Source organism: Panthera leo, chromosome B4 (genome assembly GCF_018350215.1).
Source record: "Panthera leo isolate Ple1 chromosome B4, P.leo_Ple1_pat1.1, whole genome shotgun sequence".
NCBI classification, from domain to species: Eukaryota; Metazoa; Chordata; class Mammalia; order Carnivora; family Felidae; genus Panthera; species Panthera leo.
Genome location: NC_056685.1, coordinates 92833599 through 92843884, shown reverse-complemented (window position 1 = coordinate 92843884; position 10286 = coordinate 92833599). Strand labels below are relative to the sequence as shown.

Sequence of the window (10286 nt, the reverse complement as noted above, 5' to 3'; positions counted from 1 at the left end):
AATTTATTTCTTTCCCAGCACAGTGTTCTGTCAATGGGAGAATCTCAAAAAATACTTACTGATGATGATGGCAAGTCTATTGAAATCAGATGCAATTTTATTTTTTTAAATGAATGAGAGGAGAGACAACGCTGAAGCTTTAGAAGCTGAGACTCACAAGCATCATTAATGTTTTCTAATATTAAGAGCTATATATACTTTTTTTTTTTTTTGCGGGGGCGGGGTAGTGGGAGGCAAAAACATCACTGAAAGTAAGCAGTTTATCTTTCAAGAGTAAATAAAATTTTTTTTTTTTTTTTGGCCTGCCTAAGCAATACTTCTTTTTAGCCTATCCCTTTTGATGCGACAGTAAGTGATGTAACATGGCTCTCAGTTGTAGGACCTGATATTCAGGAGAACAGACCTGAACATTCTCATTTCAGAAAAAGAAAACATTTCGGTTTCGTCACAGACTTGGAATTAAGAACACACCTTCATGTTTTCTGACGTCACGAAACCGGCCCAGCGAGGCCGGTAACATACGAATCCCACCGGCAGGTAGACCCACAGCCACACAACGACCCTCAATACCAGCAGCCGCTGAACTCTCCCCAGGACAAAGCTCCCGCGGGGCCCCACCCACCCGGTTCCGGGAGCCTCATTGGCCAGTCTTCCGCCCGCCATTTCTGTTAGTCGTCGGGATTTGTCACGGGAGGCGGGCGTCCCCCATTCGGGCACTGATTGGTCGAATCTTAATGACGGCAAGAAGTTCTCGGGGTCTCTATTGGTTCTTAAACCTCAGAATGGGCGGAGAAAGGCAGAGCGTAGGGGCTCAAGGAGGGAAGCGCGGAGTGCGCCGGCGCGTAGTCGGGGACGCCAGGCTGAGGATTTTGCTAGGGAACCGACTGTTGTCGCCCCGCCCCCTCGGGGCTTTTTGTCCCGTTAACTGTCGGAGTGGCGGGGGCTCTAGCGCCGAGCGACATGCCGGTGCGCTTCAAGGTGAGGCCGTGGTCTCCAGATCCGAAGTCTGCTGGGGGGGGGGGGGGGGGGGGGCGGAGTCGCGGCTGGGCGGGTGCCGGCACGGGGGCCGCGCTGGCTTTCTGCGCGGCGCTCCTGGGCCCCGCAATGCCTGTCAGCTCCCGAGCCTGCTTGCCAAGATCCTGAGGGATGCTTGTCTCCTCCACCTAGCTCCCTCTCCGCTCACACACATTTCCGAGTTGCAGTATGGAGGCGTTTGGTGGTGTTGAGAGAGATTGATTTTGGAGGGCACAGGGGAGTGGTGATGGAAGGAGGGCGCTTTGTAAAGGGATCTAAGGTGGCTTCAGATTGGAACACCTGTAGCCCATCTCACATCTCAGCCTTTTACCCTCCGCCCCCTACCTGCCCTTTAAAACTTTAAAGTGCCTATGTCTTTTAAAGGATCGAGAAATGGGACCCTGGCTAGGTAAAGATAGGGTGTAAGAAATATACAGTTTTCATATTGTGTGTAAGTTTCAGGTAGGTGGTAGGGGTCAGGGTCAGGCACCCATCAGCATAACAGTTGACCACATCCTTCCACAAACCCTGTTTTATTCTTTTATCTTAAGGGCTTGTATCCAGAATGGGATGGGAATTCGTCTTTGGTTGACTTTACAACATTTCGAGAGGTACTAGGCCTAATACCTGATACTGTGTACTCACTGCCAGTGTAATCAGTAAGGATAATTATAGCGATGGGGATTTAGATTGTCACCTGTTATCAGACAAGAGCTCAGGCTTTGGAATCAGACAACCAGCAAAAAGGTAGCTGCTCAGGGAGTCGGATTCCTGCCAGCATCTGCCTCAAGTGGTTGTGAGGATTAAAGGATAGAAGACGTGTGAACTGCTTAGCACAGGGCTGGGTAAATATTAGTTGTTATTAGGGAGCTCTTCTGTGTTTATCAATCTCCAGGCTTTCAACTCTTTTCATGGTTCCGAAATTATTTTACTGATGTCTTTTTTTTTTAAAACAATGTCCATTAATTGCGTTGTACTTAAATTTTATTTTGTATCTCAGGGGCTGAGTGAATACCAGAGAAACTTTCTGTGGAAAAAGTCATATTTGTCAGAGTCCTATAATCCCTCGGTGGGGAGAAGGTACCCATGGGCTGGACTTAGATCGGATCAATTAGGTAAGCTGAACAAACTAATAGTCGTTGTAACTTAAGTAAAGCTTGGGGTTAAGTTTGCAAAAATGATTAAGAATTGTGAAGCATTGTTCCATTGGTCTGGTTGACATATTTGTTTAACAGCTATTTACTGAGGGCTTGCTATAGGCCAGGACTATTCCCAGCTTCTAGGGACATAGCCTTGAATCAGACAAAGACCCTTAATTGTGGGCAAAAAAAGTAAACAAGTAACTCAATAAATAAACTAGGGGACTTCAAGTTGTTATAGGCTAGCATATAGATAACTTGAGGGAGGGGTGGGTTGGAGGGAAGCCACTTTAGCTTCAGTGGTCAAGAAAGGCCTTTCTGAGGAGTCATACTTGAGCTGAGATGGGATGGCTGAGAGCAGTCAAGCCTGGGGAGGTGTTCTCCCAAGGTCTTGAGGAAGGGAAACTTAGATTAAGTAGCTTGCCCAAAGTTCATAGCTAGTAAGTGGCAAAACCATGATGTGAAATCAAATCTGTTTTGTTGAAAGCCCATGAGTTCAGAGGCTGTATTTTTGTCATCACACATGTTTCCTCCTGGTATCCCAGGGAAGTCAGCCCTAGGCCAGGGTTTCCCAGAGAATGGTGCAGAGGAAAAGAAACAGAGTGACTTTATCCTACCTGCCTGTTTCACTGGCCCTCACTAGAATAGAAGATCTCGAAGAGCAAGGGCTCTGGTTGTCTTCCTGCCTAGTAGATGACATCTCCTCCAGTGCTTATGCAAACCAGTGTTTGAATGAATGAACGTGAGTTTGGACCTCCATTAGCTTTGATCTTGGGAAAATTTGACCTGTTTTACCAGGTGGGGTTTAGGAAGCCCATTGCACAGGATTGCTGGGAGGGATTAAATGAGATATTCCTTGTTAAGGGGCAGGTGCATATATACAGGTGAGTGCTTGGGGCCTCACATGTGAGCATGCTTTATGCATGGTATGTATGTCCCTCAAATATTAGATATTTGAAGCCAAGAAAAGAAAAGACGTATGAGAAATAAGCATAATTTTCCCAAGCCTGGGAAATTAGTAAAATGAGGAGAGGGTTTCTGGGATTAGATTTGGAGAAAAAAGGGAAAAGTGGGCTAGAGTCAGTGGCTCTTGGTTCCTCTAAAGCATCAGGATCCTTTGCCCAGAGCCTGACTTCAAACACTGGATGTCTCTGCTTCTTGGGCAAGATGGTGCTCAGTCCTCCAAATGACTCGAAATTCTACAAATTTGAGGCTCTATTAGATTAATACAAAATAAATCTTAAAGTATATATATCCCACTGATGGCCTGTTATGATACTGCGGAATTGGTTAACCAGAGTGTTGTGCATATAACATTGTAGCTTAGATCAGTTACATTTGAGGGTGGGTATGTTGAGACAAGACTGGGAGCAAAGCCACTTTAGAGTATGGTACATTATGAAAGCAGGAATGGTCTAGGGGAGGTATGTGAATGGGAAACAATTAGATTAGGGGGAGGGGCAGAGTGAGAACTTCAGAAAGGCAGGTGGGAGGAATAACAGCCATTTTACCTAGGACTGGCTGGGTGTTCTGTTAACAGTGTATTTTTTCCCCTTAGTGTATTTTTGCTGGTGCTCAGAGATTATGGCAGACCACTTGAGAATCTTCCCCTTTCATTTTGCTCTTCTACCAGAAGCCTCTCTGTGTTAGAACAGAGAGAAGTCTAGAGCAATGGTCTTCAAATTTTTGCTTTCATATCCCTTAAAAGTATTTAGAAAGTCTTTGCATCCTTTCACATTTTTTTAATGTTTATTTATTTTTGAGAGAGAGAGCGAGAGAGAGCGCATGAGCAAGTGCACGTGTGCGAGCGGGGAGGGGCAGAGAGAGAGTGGGACAGAGGATCCAAAGTGGGCTCTGTGCTGACAGCAGAGAGCCCTATGTGGGGCTCGAACTTGTGAACCGTGAGTTCATGACCTGAGCCAAAGTCGGTGCTTAACCAACTGAGCCATCTAGGTGGCCCTCACATTTTTAAGTTGACATTTAATTTTTTTTATCATAAGTGTAACAAATTCAGTTTGTAACAAAGTGAAATCAAAGGATGTGATTTCTGGCATATGGAATATCATGCATATGTTTCACTTACGTTCTGTTAAAACTTTGGAGCAGCCAATATAGCTGATTCACTTTACGGTAAATGTTCATCATGTAAGTGGTAAAGTCAGTCCTCATTGGCAAACTAATCAGGCAAATTAGAATTATTTGCTGTGAGAACAAAGTCTAACTTTATTTTTCAATCCCTATAAATGTGTTAACATGTGTTAACATATATTCATTTCACATGACAACCCTCTTACCCCCAAATTACCATCTAAGTTAGTTAGATGGGAAAAGTGTGAAGATGGGTAAAATAAGGCACTATTCTTTTGTTATTTGTCATCTCTGCCTTCTTTGCTTTGCTGTCAGGTACTCTCTCTTGGTAGTTATACTTTTTTGAATTGTCCCTTTGTCTTTCCCACCTACGAGAATTTTTTATTCCTTGGGGCTGGCTGAGAGGTGTGTCTTCCTTTTGTGAAGTGGGAAGGCGGGGGTGGGAACGAAGACTACAGACAGCAGGTGCAACTCTCAGGCAGACCAACGTTGGGATGTAGTGCATACAGAGTTAAGATCTGCAAAATGATTCCCTTACACGGCCCATTTCTGCTTATCCCCTAGAATGTCTCCATATGCCTCCAGACACGTATGCACCCAGTTTGAAGACCACTAATCTAAGGAAGTCTTGTAAGGGAGGGGACCCTGGGTTCCATGGCCAAATCATCCTTGACAGAGGCTAAAGAACTCATGCCAGATTTTCAGTCCACCTTTCCTCTCCTTCCCTCTAGTCTTATTCTTTCTTCCCCACCCTGCTAAGTCGTCTTTCTATTTAAAGAATGGCCCCAAACTAGGACAGTGTCCCAGTGGCTGTCATTCCACAGAGCTCCTCTTACTTGGGTAGAAGGTTAAGTTTTTTGGACATTTGCTTGCCAGACAGAAATATAGAGAAATAGTATCTTAGCTCTTGTTAAAAGGGTTCATTCTCTTTAATTCTCAGGAAATCAAGGCAAATGTAGAACCAAGATCCAGCATAATGACATCTCATCCCTTCTCACCTTGGTCTACTGTGCATAAGAGAAGCTTTGTGAAAAGTTCCAAATTTTGACAGTACCAGGGCCCATTGTTCTGTTAAGTAGCACAGGAAAGTAATTAGAAACGGAGGCAACATGTCCTGCTGGCTTTGCCAGGCCCGTCACGTTGCGATTCTAGTGACTTGTGTTGGGGTAACTCGAACATTGTGACCCCAATTTTTAATTTTTTTTATGTCAAAAAAATGTTAATACTTTTTAAAAGCAAAATTAAAGATTTTATGTTGAAGAACGAACTATACCTATTTTTTTTTTTATCTTGCAACTTTAAGGACATTGTGTGTATCTCACCTGGGATTTTTCAGTTCCATTTCTCCTCTCTTAAGTGTTATTAAAAGTTGTCTTTGTAACTTTATACTATGGTAGAGCTTTATGGCTATTTCTGTATACTGTATTTTGTAGGAATCACAAAAGAGCCAAGTTTTATTTCAAAAAGAAGAGTCCCTTATCATGATCCACAAATTTCAAAATCTCTTGAGTGGAATGGAGCTATCTCAGAGAATGATATTGTGTCACCAAAACCTGAAGCCACAGAAACAGAATTACAAGAAGCAGAACAAAAAGAAGATGTTAACCAAGAAAGAGTTCTTGCACTAGAAGCCTCCAGGGTTCCCAAAAGAACCAGGTCTCACTCTACAGACTCCAGAGCTGAAGGGGCTTCAGATATTGTGGAAAATAATGAGGATGTAATAGAAGGTCATATACCGGTTAATGAAAATGGGGAACTGGAGCATTCTACCAAGCTGCTTTCAGAAAATGTAGATAATGGGGTAGGTATATTCACAGTATTTCTTTTCAAAAGCATAGAATTCTTTGTAAATGTCATCATTTCACTAATACTACATTTTATGCTTAAAATTTTTCCATTGTTTTATTTTTTTAATCTAATGTCTTATAGAATAGTTAAGAGGCTGTTGACTTTAGTTATTATGAGTTCTATTTTTTTTTTTTAATTTTCTTTTTAATGTTTGTTTATTTTTGAGACAGAGAGAGACAGAGCATGAGCGGAGGAGGGTAGAGAGAGAGAGGGAGACACAGAATCCGAAGCAGGCTCCAGGCTCTGAACTGTCAGCACAGAGCCTGATGCGGGGCTCAAACCCATGAGCTGTGAGATCATGACCTGAGCTGAAGTCGGACACCCAACCGACTGAGCCACCCAGGTGCCTCTTATGAGTTCTATTCTTAATAGTTGCCAGTTTGTACTGGTTATACTAAGATATCTCTTCATTGGATGGGCAGCCTGCCTCTGGATTTTATTCATCAAATATCAGCACCAAAGTCCTAAGGGAGAGATCAAATTGAGACAGAGAAGGGGAGTAGTAAGCCATTACCTCTGGCAGGGGTGGTGAGCTGACTTCTACCTAGGCCCTTTTCAATTTCTTATTGTGGACACAAACAACATCTCACTTGACAGAATACAAAAGGAAGGGCAGTTCTGGCAGGATCTCAAAGATCTTAGAGTTCTGCTCTCCTATGTCACACCTGGCCTGTGGAACATCCCTGCAAGCACATAAGCATAGGCTTTGGGGACTTGTGCAGACATCTCGCTGCCTCCCACATTTTTCTCCAGTCCACTACCTCTTCCCCATTTCGTGTCCACTGTGGACTGGAACCACGGAGAGGCATTCAGAAGTGTTGGTGAAGAATCTGTGGCTCATTGCAAAAACCAGGGGGTACAGTAGAATCAAGGAAGGTGATGTGTAAGTGGTGGGCAAGGGAAGGGGTGTCGCAGAAGCAATGTGTGAATAAGGCAAGGTGCTGCTGTTTCTTAGTCATAGATTTAATTGTGAAAAATTGGTAGGAAGAGACTGAGAGGTGCTATCTTTTTCTGGGATGCACAATGATTCATTGACAATATTCAGAAAGAAATTTTAAATAGTTTAAAAGAGAGATCATCAATTAAAAAGAGTTTGCTGTACAACGGTGTGCATGTAATTAACAATACTGTATACTTAAAAATTTGTTAAGAGGGTAGATTTCATGTTATATGAAATATGTTATAATGTCTTTTTGGTTTTTGTTTTTACCACAGTAAAAGAAAAAGTTTGAACAGAAACTTTTAATGACTGTGGCTGGGGTTTTTCTTTCCCTAACAGTTGAATAGAGTTCTTCGGAAGAAAGCAGGACTGACTGTTGTTCCTTCACATGATATCTTGAGAAATTCTGAATATCAAAGGCAGTTTGTTTGGAAGACCCCTAAAGAAGCTGCTCCAGTTTTTACAGCCAATCAGGTAGTTGAATGGATATAATATATTTTTAAGTATCATCCTCTGATCTAGTAATGCAGATTTACACAGAACTAAGGGCTAAAAGAAATTAGGTACTTCTTCAGTGAGCCTGGAGGTAGGTTCTAGAAAAGTGAAAATAAGAGTTTTCCTAACATCCTTCTGTTACTTCGATCTATAGTAGTAATATGACACTATCCTAGGCCACTGATGGTCACTGTTGCCAGATCCATCACATACGCTAAATATGAGACAGGGTAATGAAGCATGAGGACTGGTAAGTTTTTGCATGCTGCGAGATTTTGTTTATTTAATAAAAAAATATTAAATTGCTTTTATTCTAAAATACTGTGTTTTGTTGACTAATATGTTGCATGTTTTCTGTCTGATAAGAAAGGCATAACTACCCTGAATATTTTAAGAAAATACAAAATATGTTAAAAATAACACAAGATACATAATCTTGTTTTTGTATCAAGTGAGCAGTAATAGAAATTGTCATTTTGATGACATTTATAAACTTCAAAAGCTATGATGGTACCTAAATGTGCTCCTAGATTTCTTTGTATCTTGTACCGTTTTTTGGTGCTCGACCACCATTACTAATAAACACTCAATATTTTACTACTGTCATCCTCTAGACAGTTTTTAGGCTTTTAACTCTCATTTATATTCTTAACCATCCTTCTGGGCCTGGGTAAGGAAATACTTGCATTTAGAATATCTTCAGAGGCCCAGGGCAGCCTAGACTTTTCTTCTTCTAGATCTTTGCATTTTCTTTATGAACACATACACATCCCTTCATACACCCTTATGGCTCATTTTCTCCTGTATCTCAACATTCGTTTGTAAACTTTATATACCCCTCAGGACTGAGAGGGTAGATTCAACAAGACAATAATATCAGTCCTCTTACACTAATGTAATAATTCTAGTGATCCTAAAAATTGTGGCAGCTTTGGGCTTACTTGTTATTCAGGTTTCTAAAAAAACTGTGAAATTTGTAGAACATTTTAGAAGCATATAAAATAGCTAAGGCAACGTATGTCCCCTTCATGAACCCAGTAGAGGATCAGTACTTCTTTTGTTGGCTCACAAGTGTTCTTGGATAGTAAGTGTGTGTATCTACAAAATCACTCCCTGAAAATTGTAGCTGTTCAGTTTTTGTAGAACATTTCATCTTTAAGCTAAAGCTAATTCAAATCAAAGCCCCATTGACAGCTTTTATATATTTCAGTGGAGACATTGTATAGAAAAGCCCTTTTTATAGGACCAAAGTATAATATAAAATAAATCATTAGCAAACCTTCACTGGTAGTTTTATTGCTTTCATTAGTGGGAGTTTCAGAGAATTTGGGGGGAAAGTAAATGCTCTTTGTCAATTCAAAGTATATCATTTTCAGGGTCTGTGGATTAAAGAGTCCTGTGACAGAAATTTTCAATGCTTGTTGATAGGGAACTTCTGAAGGAGCTATTCAGCTCTATTTTATCAAACACCTGTTTTCTAAAAAGATGTCTTATATTAATATGTAAAGGAGTCTGAATAATTTTTGGCAGAAAAGTCCTTGAGGTTATACTCGGGAAAAGATACTCTGGATTTGATCTGTATGAAGATGTGTTATTCAGCATTGCAAAGCTATAATATACCTTATTTGTGGTCCACATCTTTTCCTTTTGCTTTCTTTGTAATCAGTGATAATATACCATAAAATAGAAACCCTATTATAAAATACTAAGGATAAAGGGAAACATTTAGAAACAGAAACATCATTATTACCTGATTTTTTCCCCTTGCATTGAGCTAAAAATAAGCAAAGGAAAAAAAACAACAACAAAAGAACACATCAGATATTCACAATGTTAAGAATCTTCTGTTTTTTGGAGGAAGAAAAAAAAAATCATGCCAAGGAAGGAAAAAAAACCTGGTAGAGCTGACAACAGAATTGCCTTATAAAGTGAATGTCTATGTTCACTTAAATATGCCAGTTGTACTTATCCCATTATCAAACTGATGGGAGGGAGGAGTAGGAAACTGGGGAGAAAAGATATGGTTCATTATCTTTTTGGCTTAAACATTATTTTTATTATAGTAACTATTATTCACAACATAGTAGTGAGTGTAGAAAGTTGATCTTTGGGTTTTTTCCCAGCTTTATTGAGGTATAATTGACAAAAATTATATATTTACAGTATGTAAATAATGTTTTGATGTACCTGTACATTGTGAAATGATTAACAAAATCAAGCTAATTAACACATTAACACCTCACGTAGTTAGCTTTTTGTATGTGTGTTGTAAGCTCTTATCCCCTTAGCAAATTTCAGGTATTAACTCTGTTAGTAGTATTAACTCTAGTCATCATGTTGCACCTTACATCTCCAGAGCTTATTAATTCTGCAAACTGGAACTTTGCACCCTTTGACCAGTATCTCCCTGTTTCTCCCACCCCCTAGTTCTGGCAACCATTATTCTACTCTCTGCTTTTATGAGTTCCACTTACTTAGATTCCACATATAAGTGAAACCTGCAGTATTTGTCTTTCTGTGCCTGGCTTAGACTTAGCATATGTTCTTCAGTTTCATCCATTTTGTGGCAAGTGACAGAATTTCCTTTTTGAAGGCTAAATGATATTCTTGTGTGTGTGTGTGTGTGTGTATCATTTTCTTTATCCATTCTACCATTCTTTATCCATTCCTATTGGTGAACCCTTAGGTTGATTCCATATCTTGACTAATGCGAATAATGCTGCAATGAACATGGGAGTGCAGATATTTCTTTGAGATACGGA

At 40.6% G+C, this 10286-nt stretch overlaps 1 protein-coding gene across 3 annotated transcripts in view; it reads left to right on the top strand.

The window, feature by feature from the left end:
* The first annotated feature begins 683 nt into the window (after nt 1-683).
* The window catches only part of MDM1 (Mdm1 nuclear protein), a 34527-nt gene continuing 24924 nt past the window's right edge, over nt 684-10286 (top strand). Inside the window, exons 1-4 of one of the 3 annotated variants that reach the window (XM_042947112.1) lie at nt 734-978; nt 2015-2129; nt 5675-6042; nt 7369-7503. In XM_042947112.1, coding sequence (XP_042803046.1) covers nt 961-978; nt 2015-2129; nt 5675-6042; nt 7369-7503 — 636 coding nt within the window. In that variant the 5' untranslated portion in view covers nt 734-960. Of the gene's footprint in view, nt 979-2014; nt 2130-5181; nt 5419-5674; nt 6043-7368; nt 7504-10286 lie in introns of those variants that run through there. The other 2 variants (XM_042947113.1, XM_042947114.1) reach the window with 2 other exon arrangements.